An 18,813-nucleotide genomic window follows, 5' to 3' on the forward strand; every position below is an offset into this window, starting at 1 on the left:
TCATAACCTGCAGCTATTACCTTTTGTACCACCTTCCCCTCCATTTAGATTGTAAGCTCCATGAGCAGGGCCCTCCTGTTGTATTGAACTGTATTGTAATTGTACTGTCCCCCTTTATATTGTAAAGTGCTGCATAAACTGTTGGCACTATATAAATCCTGTATAATAATAGTCTTTCACTGACACAGTGGGGGTTATTTATGAAAGGCAAATCCACTTTGCACTGCAAGTGCACTTGGAAGTGCAGTCGTTGTAAATCGAAGGGGTAGATCTGAAATGAGTGGAAGCTCTGCTGATTTTATCATCCAATCATGAACAAGCTAAAATGCTGTTTTTTATTTTCCTTGCATGTCCCCCTCGGATCTACAGCGACTTTACTTCCAAGTGCACTTACAGTGCAAAGTGGATTTTCCTTTAGTAAATAACCCCCCAGTGTCCTCACCTGGCTGTGCTGTATGGTAGGACATCTTGAAAATGGTCCCATGATGCATCTTTCATTGCAACAACTGCTATATATTGAATACCTGTACGGTTATCTACATGACCAGCTTTAGGGTTAAAACTGCTTTTAAGAAAAAGTAGCTGATTTCACCACACTGTTATAGATACATAGGATAGAGAAATGTGCAGAATATGATAAGTTATCAGAAAGCAAAATCAAAAATGTTTGTCTTTCATTTCCTACTGCTCATCACTAAAAACTCCTCATTGCACAACCTCTGACAAACCTGGAGGAATCTGCTGAGTGTTACATTATAACTCAGCCACTTGCTGCTCAGTTACCGGATCAGGTCCAGCAGAGCGTCCGCTGAGCTCATGACCGGCTTCCCGTTATGTCCTGTGTTCTCCTTTTGCGCTGCACCCCCTGGATGGATGATGGATACCATGATTATCCCCACGATCACCGCCACAAAGGTGGTCCACAGGTAGTAGGCAATTGTGATAATGCCCAGACGGCTGGACGTTTTGGCATCAAGAGCGGCCAACCCCGACATCAAGCTGAAGATACAAAGAGAGATATGATCAAAATCAAGTGTTCATTATACTTTTCTTCAGACTATTAGATCACTAAATAACAATCGGTGTTTATGTAAGGGTGAAAAGAAATAAAACATTCAGGACTATGTGTGGCCACCGGTCTTCCTTTATTACAAAGCAGGTCTTAATCAGCAGCAAAAAAAAGTTCTTGAGCAACTCAGAGGCATTTAGGCATTTAGATGTGGTGAAGACGACCTGCTGAAGTTCAAACAGAGGACACAGCCCACAGACACAATGGGGGTGGGGGGCATTGCAGGATCCTGGGGACAAATTAAGTAACCTGCACCAGGATCCTGAAATGCAATCCCGAATGTGGCTCGGGGGTTACCGCTAATGGTACTGAAATGTTCTCGGGAATACCGCCAGGGAGGAAGTTATATTTTTTAAATCCGTTGACAAGCAGGATTTTTATAAAAAAAGAGACCCTAGTGGTCTCTTCCTTGATAAATGCCGCCCTCAGCCTGTCAGTGGTAATGTAATCTGAATCACATATGTGCAGCTTAGACCACATTTACAGCACCCACTCTGTTCCATGGTGATGTGTTTCCTGTGCGCATTTACATGAGTGACATCATTGCATCCCAACAATTCAAACGGATGGAGAGAGCAAACCTGAAAGGAAGACCAGGTGATAATTGAAGCCCCGGGGACCTGCTGGAGCGGTGAGAGTGCAGTGCTGAATAGCTTCTTTGGCAGGTAAGTCTGCCATAATTTATTAGCATGCGGTGGGTACTAGCACATTATGGCATAAACCACTTGGGAACCACACAAAAAAATGACTGGAGTTTAAAGTGGTTGTAAACTCTTAGCCCTTGTACACACGGTCGGACATTCTGACAACCAAATCCGTTGGATTTTGTCCGACGGATTTTGTCCGAAACTGTTGCATACACACGGTCGGACAAAGTTGTCGGAAAATCCGATTGTACATAACGTGATGACGTTATTTCGTTACGACGGGACTACGTTCAGGCTAGTAGCCAATAGTTTTGGTCTAGGAATTTGATCTGAGCATGTGTGGCACTTTGTCCGTCGGAGTAGGCTACACATGATCGGAGTATGTCCGATCGGAGCATTTTGTCTGAAAATTTTACCGGCAAGTTGGAAAAGTTGGTCCGTCGGATATTCCGACGAAAACAGTCCGATGGAGACCACACACAGTCGGAATATCCGACAAAACTGTCCGATAGGACACATTCCGTCGAAATCTCCAATCGTGTGTACAAGGTCTAACATATACTCAGTGAAGTGACTGGCCTCAGCACAGAGGTGAAACAAAGCAGATAAGATCAGACAAAGCAGATAAGAATGATACTTAGGCAGCCCATAGATTATTTGATTTTCTTTTCTTCCACCGGGGGGCGGGGGGGGGGATTCAAGAAAATCACTAGATTTTCCCATCAACAATGGGGGAATGCCTCCCGAGTCCCGCAGTTCTATTGTGTTCTGCCGGGTGGGGGGTGGGAAGCCTTTCTGGTCAACAGGACATAACGATTACTGCTATCGGCTATAGCCGACGGCAGTGATCGCATGTAAAATATATGACCGGCTGACTGTACCCAAGTTGATTCATAGATCAACTTTGGTACAATCAGCCTACCTATAGATGGAACAAATTTTGGCCGGTCCCTGATTAACCAACCAAATTTTGATCCATGTATGGCCAACTTTGGTTGCCTGGATTGAGACAAGTACACACTATAGTGGGATATGCTTTGTTCATATTTCATTGCTGAGGTTTACAACCACTTTAATACTGCTGTAATGAATCATGAAAAAACATTCGGGTGCCATATGATGCCAGTACATTCCTCAAGATCTTCATTATAACTCCACAGTGATCCTAAACTGTACTGTATATATAAATATTAACTTTGAAAACTGAAATATGGGGATCTTTCTTCCCATCTCACATGCTAATGTCCAGTGACCTTTCTTTTTTGAATCAGATAATTTTTATTGAAAACAAACACAGAAAAAAGAAAAACAAATACAAAAACAAAAAGCTGCAGCTTTCCCATGTTACACTAGATAACATAACTTATATTTGTGAGAACATGTAATTATCGCCATTACCTAACCGTTTGATCTAATATGTTATATCCAACAGTACTAAACGAGCCCATGTATTCAGGTGTAAATATACGTTTGCGTGTTAAAGCTCCTGTTGTTGGGAATTATCTGGGTTCATCTCTGCGATGTGTGTTCTCTGTGTGCCATTTTCTTTTCCTTCCCTTTCTGCAAAACCAAGCATGAAGGGGCAACACTCTCCCCTAACCAACCGGGGGCAGTGTGTACTTTTTTCCTACTTTAAACCGTTGGGTAGAACAAACTATATACAGGTCAGCCTCTGCAGGTCTTAGTATTGTAGTTTTACCCCCCTTTAAGGCAACTATATAGGTGGTGTATGTATTCTGGTGGATTTCTACCCCTTCTCCCAGCTAAGGCCGAGCAGCTGTTGTGGAGGTTCTACCTCCTAGAATTCTATTGTGGACCAGGCGTATTGGAGCTAGGTCAGGTGTGTCCAACCAAGGATCCCATATAGCCTCAAACATTCTCGGGCTACCTCCGTGTTTATATGTGAGCTGTTCTCGAATGAGAGAATCGTTCACCGACCCAATCCACTCCGTTAGTGTGGGTGTCCAGTGACCTTTCAATAGACACCGGGCTTTGAACTGTGGGATGCAGACCAAGTAATGTCCCCAATATCACAAAGTCAATGCTTAGATATAAAATTAGCAGACTCAAAGTGGAACTCAAGTCAAAACCAATACAGGAAGTGAGAGAAAATCTCTTCAACAGAGAGACAGACAGCAATAAAATCACACAGGTGCTAACCCCTCTCCAATCTGTAGAGTTAAAAAAAATGCTGTCTATATTTTCAATTTAAATGATATATTAGTACTCTATGGGGCTTTTACATACCCACACATTGCTTTCACTTGTTTTGTTATAATTGGGTTGGTTGTTGAACCCCTCAAAAAAGAAGAAGGAACAACTTCCTTTGTGCACTTGTTACAGGCATACTCCACTTTTAAGTACACAATGGGGTTTATTTACTAAAGTTAGAAAGTGCAAAATCAGGCTTACTTCTGCATAGAAAACAATGTGCTTCCAGGTTTTATTACCCAAGCTTAACTGAACAAGCCGATGTTAGAAGCTCATTGGTTTTTATGCAGAAGTGAGCCTGATTTTGCACTTTCCAGCTTTTGTAAATAAACACAATTGTGTACTTAAAAGTGGGGTATGCCTGTATTAAAATACAGGAGAGAAATAAATGCCTTTTATACAATTTTTTTAAGTTTCACATGAAAACCTGCAATGCCAAAGAAAGATTATGAGACTACGATCAAAAGTCAAAAATGGTGGCAAAAACCCTGGTGTGAAAAAAGGCAGAAAGTCTTTATAAATTGGCAAGAGCTGTTCAAAAAATATATGTCTGAACAATTTGCAAGTTTCAAGTGAAATGCTTATTCTGATCCAGGCCTCACTATCTACTGAATCCTTGGGTTGGAAAAAGCAAGCAGGCTGGAAGTTCATTGTTGGATGAGAATAGACGTCTGCACATTTCTAGCTCCAACATGTCCATATTCACAGGTTCTCAACAAGCTGGCCATAGATGTAAAGAATAGATAATAGCTGGATGTGGTAGCACAATCTGGCTATCTTCAGATATCTACTGGCCCTGCTTCAGCCATAAACAGGAAATCTTGGTTTACATATGTGTTCTTGTTACGGTACATCCAAGAGGAAGATCTGACCAGCTCTGCTGGTGCTACTTAGTGTAGGGAAGACAATAGTGATCAGACAAGGGGTGTATCATTCCCATCACTTTCTTCCCCAAAATCATTAGTCAGGGATCATTTGAAGTTACCTAGAGATATGATGTCATTGAAAAATCTGGTCTACATCAGTTTAATAAAGTTATAACCATCTCACAGCCATAGGCACCTTCAGAATGGGCGAGCTTAGTCTCAACTATGGTGAGTGGACCTAGACATCAAACTCAACTTATCTGCCCTAACATCACCTAAGCCCACTGGGTGAATATCTCCTACAACTACTGCAAGTCTGATTCTATATATTTGATTAACTTGCCAATAAAATATTTTTGTATGAGATGCAGAGCAAGTACATTAACACAGCATTAATAGGGCACACACAACAGGTCATGGTTGTACTAAGGTTAAGTATACAATATAGGAGTTGTTATATTGTTTTTATAACTGTCTCTATGGGAAATGGGTACAGGCAAATAAAGTTCTGGGTATTTTTTTTTTCTTTCTGTTAAATGTCAGGAGGTTTTGTAAGGAGGTGTAAAAAGTTTGGGGTGGGAGGGTTGTTTGGGAAGGCTATTATGGGGAATTGGGATAGGGGGTGGCAGAAGGTAGGATGTGTGGGGAGAAAGGTTAGTGTTGGAAGTGAAAAGGCAAGGTAGAGGGGTGCAACAAGAGGGATGGTAGGGAAAGGAGGAATGAGTGGGGAGAAAATTGGGAAGAAGGGGCCATGTATCCCTCAGGTGGGTGCAGACAAGTGGATCACGGGTCTCCTTGAAGTAGGGCTTTGCCCTCTGCCCCCTCTTAGTCCTTGTACATATGGTCGGACATTCTGACAACAAAATCCGTCGGATTTTGTCCGGCGGATTTTGTCCGAAACTTGTGTTGCATACACACGATCGTACAAAGTTGTCGGAAAATCCGATCGTATGTAACGTGACAACGTTATTTCATTACGGCGGGACTACGTTCAGGCTAGTAGCCAATAGCTTTGGTCTAGGAATTTGATCTGAGCATGCGTGGCACTTTGTCTGATCGGAATTCTCTACACACAATCGGACAAAGTCCGATCGGATCATGTTGTCGGAAAGTTTTATAGCCCAGCTCTAAAACTTTGTCCGTCAGATATTCAGACGGAAACAGTCCCATGGAGCCCACACACAGTCGGATTATCCGACAACACGGTCCGATCAGACATTTTCCGTCGGAATGTCCGACCGTGTGTACAAGGGCTAAGAGTGTGAAGTCAATCCAGTAAAAACATGCTGTTCAGTATGTGTTGTGTCTGTTTTGGCAGGGAATAATGTGGCCCTCCTTTTTTCTGAAATCTTCTACTCTACATAATCACATGCGCATCAAGGGAGGAGAAGGATCTCTCCATTTCAGGTGGATACAGGATTTGGCAGTATTCCGGAAATGGCAAAGGATGGATTTCTGAAAAGATGGAGTTTTTGGGAAACTTCTCTGACCAGAAGGGTCAAAGGTGAGACCAAAACACATAATAGATCAAACCTTTGTCAGTGTTACAACACAAGCCCAGAGACTTCAGGGCAGTAACTGTGGATAACTGTCGGGATCCTGTAGCTTCAAGAAAATATTTTTGTAACTGGTTTCTTGGAATCTGGCACAGATCGAGGATTAAAATTTTTAAGCATTTTAGGAACTACCAGTTCTTCAGAATTCATGACTTTCCCTGGGAATAAAGCATTTCCAATTATAGTGTGTCATTAGAGGAGATATGCCACTGCAAGCCCAAATAGCTGCGGAAACTGGCAGAGAATTCAGACCTGGGAGTGAATGATTTGTAACGTTTTCTCTGCACCTGTTTGCAAACAATGCAAATCTGTTTCTACACTTGGATGTGGAAAAACCACAAATCACATGCAAAAAGCCATCTGGACACTGATCCCAAATCACGTGGATTATAACAGAAGCTGTCTGGTTTTCCTATAATTAGAGGCACTAATCTTCCGAGAAGAAAGCCCTTCCACCTTCTTCATACACTCAGGATGACTCCAGGGAATACCTTACACAAAGCAGAAAATCTCATATGTGCCTGTACCAAAGAAACCTGGCACGTATCTCAAACCCTACGTGACCCCAGGGCATGCCCTGTGTGAGATTTACTACTTCATTATGTGACCTTGGACAGGGCCTCTTGTACATTGTCCTACAACAAGTTTATTTTAGAAGGCAAAAAGCAACCAGCAAAGTACAAAAACCTAAAGCAACCTATCAGAATGCATCCTTTAGTGACCTGACTATAGGAAGGATCGGTTCACATCTGTGCAATGAGTTTTAAATGTGTTACCATTGAACTTTTTTTTTTTAACACACGGCATTTAAAATACACATTAAATGCAAGGTGTGAATGGGGCCCTTAAATGTATTTGACCGATATGGCTAAATCCACTTTGTGCTTCGTCCTTAAAGTGGATCTTCAGCTTCCGACCCCCTATTTTTTTTTTTTACTGCTGCTTACTATGTGCGTTTTCACCCGAGATCCTCTTCCCAGCAGCTGCCACTTGGGCTTTGCGCTGCCATGTTTGCGTGTGACGTCACCGGGCAACCCGCTGGCTCCTCTGAGTTAAGCCAGGGGGCCTCCTAATGATGCATTGGTAGGTGTTCCCCCCTCCACCTCTGTGAATCAAACACTAAGGCATAGCAGTAACAGTACAAGTCATTGGCCTAGGCAAATGTATTGGAAGTGGGACTTAACCCTTTTTCTGAAAAACAAAAATAGAGTAAACAAAAATAAAAGTCGCTATACAGGTAACGGAGGGGAGAAGGGGTGGACAGGAGAGACTTTCAATTTATGGGTGAAGATCAGCTTTAATCAGCTCATAGAGGAGTGAATTTATCTTTAATGTGATACCTGTAGTTCAAACAATAAACTCATGATGACAATCAATATTTTTTTTTTTAATCAATACATAGTGGAAATGAATGGTGATCTTTCATTTTCTACCTAGATAGATCCTATTTAAAGTGTACCTCCACATTTAATGTCCCGCTAAATAGTTAGTGCGGGCCAAGCTGGCCTAAACAAACTTTTTACTGCACTAACAGGTGCACTTACATACAGTTACATACAGTATACAGCGCTGTGTTTGTGTTCCAGCAGCAGGATGAGAACTTCCTGGAATAAAATAGATGGGCTGAGTGCTTCTCACCCATTTTTGGGAAGCTTTGCATTATGATATCAACCACCCTCATCCCTGCCTTAGCCAATCAGAGGAAACTTTGTATTCATTTGTATTTATTCATAGAATACAAAGCTTCTTGTGAATGTCGGAGTAGCGCTCAGCCCAGCTCTATTTTGTTCCAGGAGTGGAATAGGAAGTCGCCTTCCACTGCCGGAACACAGCTTAGGCTACATACATTTCATACAGCATGCCCAGCAAGCGCACCTGTTGGTGTAGTAAATTGTTTGTTTGGGTCCTCTTGGCCCAAACAAACTATTTAAAGGGATAATACATGTGGAGTTAGACTTTAACATTTGCTTCCTACAAAATAAAATGACCAAAAAGCATAAACTTGCTTACAAGTAAAAAAGTATTGTACACAGCATGAGATTGTACAGCATGTGAATTCCATCACTTGTTATTGTAATAGCGATGCTAGTACTGTGTAACACACATTTCAGGTAGGACTGTGCTAATGAGGCCTTATGCCCCCTAAACACGAGAAATTTTCAGTTGGAAAAAACTTGGATGGTTTTTCCGACGGAATTCCACTCAGGCTTGGCTTGCATATACACGGTCACACAAAAGTGTGACGTACAACACTACGACGAGCCGAGAAAATGAAGTTCAATGCTTCAGAGCATGAGTCAAATTGTTTCCGAGCATGCATAGGAATTTTGCACGTCGGAATTGATACAGACGATCAGAATTTGATCTGAACATGCTCTCTTTTGCTGGTGGGAATTCCGCCAGCAAAAGTCCGATGGAGCATACACACGGTCAGAATTTCCAACCAAAAGCTCACATCGGACTTTTGCTGGCGGAATTTACGATCGTGTGTAAGGGGCATAAGACACATATCATACTAACAATCCTGTTGCTGGTGTAAGTGGTGAGATTGCTAAGAGAGAAGAAAAGACACTAACCTGCTCCTATGACATCCTTTCCTCCCTGGCCCAAACATGGGTGTTGCTGTGATACTGTTTCCTGGGGCATTTTGGTCAGGAGGGAGGGATGCCATAGGAGCAAGTAAGAGTTCTTTTTAGCAACTGGCCAGTTGCCATCAGTGACAGGATTGCTAGGGTGACATAGCCCATAGGCTTCATTTTCACACAAGCAATTAACTAACTGTGCTTAAAATGGCTCCCACCCCCCATCTAACAACTATATTAACTAACCTGTTGAAGGAAGATACTTATACTTACCTCTTCAGAGGACCCTCCAGTCTGGTCACATGATCGGCTCTCAGTGGCCGTCATCAGGGAAGAGGAGGGACAGCCAACAACAGGTGCCCCATAGTAAGCCTAAGGGTGATATCACCGCCCAGGCATTCCATCTCTCTCCTCTCCCCGCCATCCACTGGGGAGATCAGGGCACCCTGAGAATAGGTAAGTATAAGCATCTTCCTTCTACAGGGCAGTTAATATAGGAGTTAGCTGGTGCGTGGGTGGCATTTTAAGCTTAGTTATCTCTAGTTCATGTAATCGTGTGCCACTGCAAGGAGGCGTAGTTCAATTCCCTCCACACACCTAAAAGCTACTATACAGCCAAAGAGGGACGTACACATGCCACAGCCACAGTGTTTTGCGCCATGACGCATTTAACAAAGCTTGCTGAGTTGACAAGTGGCACTGCCTGTTGAACTTGACTGTTTAGGTCAATGAGAGTTTGCTGCCACCACAAGCCAACCATTTGGCTTGATGTTGCGGCTTCTTAGTCCCATTAAAAATGACAGTTGGGCAGAAAAAAGCAAAAAAAAAAAAACAGGCATTCAGGAGGTTGCAGGTTTAGCTTAAAGCGGGAGTCCGCGTTTTTTTTTTATTTTTAAAGCCAGCAGCTACAAATACTGCAGCTGCTGCCTTTTAAAATAGTGACACTTACCTGTCCAGCGCGCCCGCGATGTCGGCACCCGAAGCCGATCTCTCGATCGTCTCTCGGGTGCTGCCGCCGCCATCTTGGGTATGGGAATCAGGAAGTGGAGCCTTTCGGCTTCATTTCCCGGTTCCCTACTGCGCATGCGCGAGTCGCGCTGCGCAATAAGAATGGACCCGCTGCCTCTGGGATCTGTGTGTTTCCCAGCAGGCAGCGGGGGACCTTCGGAAAGGGGCGTAATGTATGCCCCTTTCCGCAGAGAGCTATCCCGGAAGTGGGTGCAGATGCCTGTGCTGTACAGGTACCTGCACCCCCCTCCCCCCTAAAAGGTGCCAATTGTGGCGCCGGAGGGGGGGAGGGTTCCGATGAGCGGAAGGTCCACTTTAGGGTGGACCTCCGCTTTAACCACTGTCTGAAAAGCGATCCACTGCAGATCTAATTCAGATGCTGACCCAAGTGTGAACTCCTACCCTTAGGCCGCGTACAAACGGTCGGATTTTCCAACGGTAAATGTTGGATATGAGCTTGTTGGCTGAATGTCCTCTTGTGTGTACAGGGCATTAGAGTGGAGGATGTATAGTAGACATGGGCAGATGTGATTGATTTGATGCACCCTGTAAAGCACTGTGGAATATGTCCGAGCCAAAAATTATTTTAAAGAAAAGCTACCTGGAAATGAACATGTTAGTGTAACACTCCCTTATAGGAAAGTGAAGCTAAATCCAGATTTGAGTCATTTGAAGTTTATGTATTTGCCAGAGGAATGTTTTTATATCATAATTTCTGTAATACAATCATTTACTTTGCTTTAGTGGCTTACAAACAACACTGTGTACTCGAGATTATAAATGTATTTTTGTTCCTGATTTCCTTTGTTGTTTCCTGTGTTGGTTGGCATGTTCTTATTTACACCGAGCCAGCAACATCTGCAGTTTATAATTGACGAATTAGACACGTGGAAATAAAATAAACATTTTTTAGGGACAATTCAATCCAGCAATGCTATTTATTGTCTGTTCTAGGGTCTGGAAGTCTTCAGAGTCAGATATTGATATATGAGATATCGATACAAGAGTACACAATCCCTTATTGTGCCTTCAGACACTTTAATACCCATACTAACACAGCTTTGGTTCCTTCTGCTTAGTAGTACAATCTTTAGAAAACTGTATCAAATCTCTGTTTATTGAATAAGCCCATAAAAATTAGCCCACGTGGACAGACGATTCCTGATGGCCTAGTTTTGGCCTAGTTTTTACAATAATTAATATGTCCTTTTATGTAATTTGTACAGAGGGGAAGCTGCCACACCCTAAAGATAAAGATTCCAGCATAGAATAAAAGAAGGCATTTCTGACTTTATAGGAACCATACAAGTCAATATTATGAAATATACACTATAATTTTGACTTGTGTGGTGCCTTAAAGCCCATCTCTGGGGAATTGCTCATTTAGGTCTAGCAGCATTGTAGTTTTACTTACCCGATCCGCTGCTCCTTTGTGCTGCTAGAGCAGTCCTTGCAGCATCTTCACCCCTACACTCCAGCAGTCTAAGGTCCTGATATCATCAAGATCAATGCAGGGATGTGAGGATGTTAAGGGACAGTCCACCACTGGAGCATGGGGGAGCGCCATTGACCCGGAAAACAGAGGATTTGGTCAGTTAAAGTGTTGTCCTCACTTAGACTAAATGAGCTGTGCCTGCACTGCAAGGGATCATTTTCAAATTTCCCAGAGTTGGGTTTTAAAAGTCTGTGATCTCCTCTTTTATACTATTTTGAAATTTACAACAATAAATATATTTGCCATGGTTAATATTTGATAAAACATAGCCTTTTAGCCAGAGAAACCCTGTTTTTGATGCGTGATGGCACTGATTGAGCATACTTATTTCCTATGATAGTCAGCACCATCTAGTAGCTATAAAGCAGTAGGCAGTAGTAGTATAGGCAATCCAGTACCTGCTGTAACTATGTAAAAAATAACATATTAAACTGCTGTTAAACTGTTTAAAGGTAACATATTAAATTGTTGTCAAACCAATCCAAAATACAAACGATGTGCTATCTCACTTTAACAGTACATATGTCCTGGCACCGTGCTACGTGACATGTCAGGACCATGAAAACAAATCCACGTAAACAGGATGCTTGCGGTAATGCTTTGATAGAGCCGGATTAGAGTACATCACATCTTCAGGGAACGTTTCTAGAAATCAACCAGCAGGACTAACAGCTAGCACAGTGCCTTTCTAGTTACACAATACAAACAAAAAATAATTTATTCATGTATATCTATCATTAAACATGTGACTGGTTACCTGCCCTTGTAGAAATGAAAGTTCTTTAACCTCCCTGGTGGTATGATTATTTCGGATTTTAGGTGCTAAAAGCGGTACAATTATTTTGCATGAAAATTTGGCGTTTTATATTGTAGTCCTGTAATTCTTAGGAATAACTCACTTAAATCTGTCCAAATCAGAGTCTAGCAGACATCCCAGGTATGATAAAGTTTGAAAAATGAAATCATAAATTATAATATAATAAATAACTATAAATAATTATACCAAATAATAATATAAAAATAATAAAAATTATTCAATAATGTAATCAAATCAAAAACACTGAAATTTGCTCAGTTGCAGAATTGTCACTGTCATTACTTTTCAATATTTGATGACGGATCTCCCCACAAATCGCTATCACTCAATTCTGCGAGTGATTTCAATTTATTATCACTGTTTTCTAGCTGGTCTAAAACCATTTTTGATGTAAAGGGACAGTTTTGGTTGCTATGGACAATCTCCAGTTTCCAGGCATAAAGAACAGTATTTATAATATAAAACTGCATGCAGGACACTGGACAGAACACTAGGGACAAAGGGGATGTGAAATAATTACATACAGCAATGTAATCTGTAAGATTACATTATACTGTATGTAATGTGTGTGTTTCACTTCTTGAATTTGGTGCCGTTTTCTGTCCCCGTGCGTCGCAACGCTCGCAGGGAACGGAGATCGGCTCCGTGATGAATCGAGCGGAGGACGAGCCGCTCGTACAGCGGGGGGACATCGCTGGATCCAGGAGACAAGGTAAGTAAACCTCCTCCTGCATACAGCGATGCGGTTCCGAGTCTGGCTCGGGGTTACCGCTTTTGGTGTAAAACTTCCACACCGAACCAGACTCGGGAATACCGCCAGGGGGGTTAATAGGCAAAAATGTTTTTTGCTGTTTTTTATCGGATAGGGAAGGACAAGAACCTCTATCAGTTTTTTTGGGGAAGATCAACTGTGTAATCCAGGGGGAAATCCACTTTCTTTTTTATCCTTATTGCTATTGTCCCAGTTTTATGTAAAGAAAATCCAAAATATCAAGGTTGTCCCTAAATAAAAAGAATAGAGAGAAAATCTTTCAAAGGGGGCATCTGAACCAGTAAAACTGTCAGGACCGGGATCTGAACCCATGACCTGTGCTGGACAGCATGCTGTCTGATTACTTGGATAATCTTGCCTCGTACTATATTTCTGGTGAACCTTAAACTCTTGCTCCTTCCATGAACTTCCTATTTAACCATTACATTTGCACTTCTTGCTTGCCAGAATATTGTACTCTCTCCAGCCAATATCTTGCTCCATACCTGCAGCTGTCCTTATCTCCACTACCATTTGTTACTGACCTTTGGCTTTTTGCTCCACTATGCTTCTGTTTGATCCCAACCTGCAACCACCAACCTTGGCTTTTTTACTGACTATATAATTTTTGCATATAGTTGGGAGGATTATATAAAAGAAGGATCCAATCCAGCCTTCTACCGATAGGTCATCAACCCAATATAATACATAACAACACAGAAAGGAAAAATAAGGGTTGTTCAAGGATGACCCATCAGTATACAAATTACACTAGATGTATAAAAACAAGGGGGGAGGCAGATTGGTGGCGGCGTGCGGGTTTTTAAAAAAAAAAATTCTGGTCCATCAGCGGAGCGAGAGAAGAAGATGAATGGACTTCGTGGGACATTTTTATTTTTTTATTTTTTAATAAAGGACTTGCCCCAAGTTGTGTCTTGTCTTTGGGGAGAAATAGTTGGGGTACATTTGTACCCTGTTACCATTTCACACAGGGGGAGAGGCTGGGATCTGGGGGTCCCCTTGTTAAAGGGGGCTTCCAGATTCCGATAAGCCCCCCGCCCGCAGACCCCAGTAACAAGGGTTGTGGGGGTGAGACCTTGACCCCATCAACACGGGGAAAAGGTGCTTTAGGGGGCTACCCTAAAGCACCCTCCCCATTTTGAGGGCATGTGGCCTGGTACGGTTCAGGGGGGGGCGTCCCCCCCTTTTCCTGCGCCTGCCAGGTTGCATGCTCAGATAAGGGTCTGGTATGGATTTTTGGGCGGAACCCCACGCCATTTTTTTTTTACATTTTGGCGCGGGGTATCCCTTAAAATCCATACCAGACCTGAAAGGCCTAGTATGGAATTTGGGGGGACCCCCATGAAATTCTTTTTTTCAAATTTGGTTTGGGGTTCCCCTTATTATTCATACCAGACCCAAAGGGTCTGGTAATGGACTGGGGGAATCCCATGCCGTTTTTTTCAATGACTTTTATCTGTATTGTTGGGACCGACAATTCATTATAGCCACATTTTAAATTACTTTTTTTTCCTTTAGAAATGTCATTTTGTGCAGGAACTGTTCTAAACACAGGAAAAATGTGCCACTTTACAGGCATACTATAGACACCCCCCAGGTATGAAATTTAAAGGAATTTCACTTTTATTGTTTCATTTTAAGCATTATTAAAATCAAAGCCACACCCAGGCCTGATTATTGCCACACCTGTTCACAATCAAGGCATCACTTAAATAGGAGCTGCTTGACACAGTAAGGTCCACCAGAAGATCCTTAAAAGCTACACATCATGCCGAGACCCAAAGAAATTCAGGAACAATTGAGAAAGAATGTAATTGAGATCTATCAGTCTGGAAAGGGTTATAAAGCCATTTCCAAAGCTTTGGGAATCCAGCGAACCACAGTGAGAGCCATTATCCACAAATGGCGAAGACATGGAACAGTGGTGAACCTTCCCAGGAGTGGCCGGCCGCCCAAAATCACCCCAAGAGCGCATCGACGACTCATCCAAGAGGTCACAAAAGACCCTACAACAACGTCCAAGGAACTGCAGGCCTCACTTGCCTCAGTTAAGGTCAGCGTTCATGCCTCCACCATCAGGAAAAGACTGGGCAAAAATGGCCTGCATGGCAGAGTTCCAAGGAGAAAACCACTGCTGAGCAAAAAGAACATCAAAGCTCGTCTCAATTTCTCCACAACACATCTTGATGATCCCCAAGACTTTTGGGACAACATTCTGTGGACCGATGAGACAAAAGTGGAACTCTTTGGAAGGTGTGTGTCCAAGTATATCTGGCGTAGAAGGAACACTGCATTTCATAAAAAGAACATTATACCAACAGTAAAATATGGTGGTGGTAGTGTGATGGTCTGGGGCTGTTTTGCTGCTTCAGGACCTGGAAGACTTGCCGTGATAAAAGGAACTCTGAATTCTGCTGTCTACCAAGAGATCCTGAAGGAGAATGTCCGACCATCTGTTCGTGTACTCAAGCTGAAACGAACTTGGGTTCTGCAGCAGGACAATGATCCTAAACACACCAGCAAGTCCACCACCGAATGGCTGAAGAAAAACAAAATGAAGACTTTGGAGTGGCCTAGCCAAAGTCCTGACCTGAATCCTATTGAGATGTTGTGGTATGACCTTAAAAAGGCCGTTCATGCTCGAAAACAGTCTAATGTAACTGAATTAGGACAATTCTGCAAAGATGAGTGGGCCAAAATTCCTCCAGGACGCTGTAAAAGCCTCTTTGCATGTTATCGCAAACGCTTGGTTGCAGTTGTTGCTGCTAAGGGTGGCCCAACCAGTTATTAGGTTTAGGGGGCAATCACTTTTTCACACAGGGCCATGATGGTTTGGATTTTTTTTCACCTTTAATAATAAACACCTTAATTTAAAAATTGCATTTTGTGTTTACTTGTGTTGTCCTTGACTATTGTTTAAATTGGTTTGATGTTCCGAAACACTTAAGTGTGACAAACATGCAAAGGAACAGGAAATGAGGAAGGGGGCAAACACTTTTTCACACCACTGTAAACCTTTAAAATTAGCACTTTTGATTTTTCATATTAATGTCCCATAGACTTTAACGGTGTTCCGGCAGCTTTCAAATTTGCCCCGGACACCACATATTGTTCGGTATTCTGCAGAACACCCGAACAACCAAAGTTTGGCCCGAACTTATGCTCGGCCCAAACCATTCGCCCATCCCTACTGGACAGTGTTTATACAGCTTGGCTAGCTAGAATGGTATATGAGGCAGGTTTTATCTTTAATTGAAAATAGCTGTATTATTTGAGAGACAAAAACTGTTAGGTCAGCTGCTGCTCCACTATTCAAGATACAGGGGTTTTGAGGAACATAGGTCATCAGAGGGGATCCTGTCACTATCAGGAAATAGAGGTTTCTGCCTTAAAGAAGAATGCTGCTTGAGACAGCAGGTTGGGTGTTGGAGAATTCTGCCTTTGCTTGACCCTCCCCAGTGTGGCCCAAGACAATATTTCTGGCTTAAAGTGTCATATACCAAACCCCTGAAATCTCTTGTGAGACTTTCCTCCCTGTCACTAGAGATCGAAGATGAATGAATGTTGAGAGAATGTTGTGGAGGAGGAGAGATTCTGAAAGTGAGTAGTAAGAATGCCTTTTGTTGCCAAATTGTCTCATTGAGGTTCTACTTTCACTAAGCAGAATCATGTGTTTCCTCATACACATGGTACCCAAATGGTTAGACGTTTTACCATGGCTGCTTTGCTGTAGGCAGAGGCTGCAGACCACACTGGGTCTCTTGGCAGCCGATGCATTAAAAAAGGCTCACACTGCAGAGCTCTGTGGACCGGCCCTGAGGGTAGTAGGGGCCTGTACCTGTGGGGCAGTGCTACCAGGTGAATTAGGACAGCTGCTTTCTTTCCAGTCCTCTGCCTCTGGACAAGACCTTTCCTCACTGCTGTTTTGCCTCTCCCTCAGAACTTTCCACCTCTCCAATCTGCCACCTCATCAGCCCAAACTTCAGCTGCTAGAACATCACTACCTCTTGATCCTTCCTGTCTGATAGCCTCTGCCATTATAATTATGGGGCTCATCCTCAATATCTTAAAGAAGGAATACTTGCACGTGACTAATATTATCCCCCTGCAGGAAGTTAGTGTTCGCATGGCCAAATTATTCTGCCACTCCTCATTGCCAGTTTTTGGGGCCTATGCAGGACTGGAGGAAGAGGAGGAGGAGGAAGAACAGGGCACATTTCAAGCAGTTGCAGGCAACTGGTTGCTTTTCATCTGGGAGGAGGAAGCAGAGGAATGCGTCGTCGGCCACTCAACTACCTCCTGCATATGCTGTATAGCACACCCACACTGATAAAAAAATAAATATAGCGCCGCTTTACCGCTGACGCCTGGGGCGGCTCACATTACCCAGATGGTAAGGCATGATGGATAAGTATCTGCCTGTATTTCTCAGCATTGATTCTGACCAGATCTCCAACTTCATTTGCAAAAATGCAGACCCAAACTGCAAGGAACCTCCATCATGCTTCACTGTTGCCTGTAGACACTTATTATTGTGCTGCTCTCAGGGCACCCAGTTGTGTGACAAAAACAAATGAATGTTCCCTATTTTCACACTAAATCTCCTCACCGCCAATCAGGAAGCAGATGGTGAGATCCGCTTCCCGATTGGCCAAAACGTCAGCCAATCCTATTGAATGCCTAGCGACTAGGAGGAGGAGAGAGGAGATGCATGGCGAAAGCCATCGTGCTAGAGACGGGGACACCAGAGCCGCTGCCCGCAGCCCGCCGCCCACCACCTAGATCAGCCAATGTAAGCCCGTGTCATAAACAGCTGCCATTATTTTGTATCTAATATACTTTCTGTTTTCTATTGCATTCCAGTTTTGCAGATCACATTCAGCCTCTTTCAGCCACTTCCTATGTACATGTACTCACTCCCTTAGCTGCACATCATTGCTCTGAACGGGCTTAAAATGATAGTAACATTGATGGACCAAACCTGCAGCCTCAGCCCCATGAACACGTGGCAAAGTGACCATGCAGGAGAATAACTGGGGGATAGTTGTCACTCCATAACAGGCAGTGCCTAAACAAGACCTTCATCTCAGGATCACTAGATATTATTTTAATTAAAGCCACTGATTTAAAAAGACAGAAAATATCTTTTGAAATGAAAAGAAAAGGTTAAATATTAAATTTGATCCTAGAGGGTTCGGATCTACTAGCATACTTACGAAGTGATCACCAATGGAATGTATGAGATGCTGTAACTCATCCACATGACATGTGAGTGCAACGGTTGTTACTTTTCTTCTGAAATAAAGGTTTAACTGCGCTATGGATTGTGCTTTTCTTTTCCTTTTTGTCTTTTTCCAATGTTCCTCTTTCCTAAGGCTCCATTCACATCTGAGCGATCCGAATCGTGGGCGGAATCGCCGCAATTCTGCCCGCAATTCAAAATAGCGGCAAATCATGGGAAACTCGTGTGATCTTCGTCACTTCCAATGGCACCCCAATCACGGTGCGATTTTGCTGCGAATCATAGGACGGCAATCCCAGTAAAATCATGCAAATAGAATTGCGGGACGCCTGTCATCCAAAAGAAGTACATGAAAGTGGTTGTATAATCATATTTTTAACTTTGACCTACAGGTAAGCCTATAATAAGGCTTACCTGTAGGTAAAAAGAATATCTCCTAAACCTGTACGGTTTAGGAGATATTCCCCTCGCAATGAGCTGCTGACTTCAGCGGCGCATGCGCTCCGGGGATTCTCAGCTGAAAGTCTGGCAGACGCCAGACCCTGCCG

At 42.9% G+C, this 18,813-nt stretch overlaps 1 protein-coding gene across 1 annotated transcript in view; it reads right to left on the bottom strand.

Moving 5' to 3' along the window:
* Window positions 1-18,813, bottom strand: part of SLC1A7 (solute carrier family 1 member 7) — a 118,000-nt gene that overhangs the window by 45,310 nt on the left and 53,877 nt on the right. Inside the window, exon 3 of the mRNA XM_077453314.1 lies at window positions 784-999. Within this exon, the coding sequence (XP_077309440.1) occupies window positions 784-999 (216 nt within the window). The remainder of the gene's footprint in view (window positions 1-783; window positions 1,000-18,813) is intronic.

This window comes from Lithobates pipiens, unplaced genomic scaffold, assembly GCF_037356315.1.
Source record: "Lithobates pipiens isolate NorthernLeopardFrog02 unplaced genomic scaffold, aLitPip1_a1.2 Scaffold_23, whole genome shotgun sequence".
In the NCBI taxonomy this organism is placed as follows: Eukaryota; Metazoa; Chordata; class Amphibia; order Anura; family Ranidae; genus Lithobates; species Lithobates pipiens.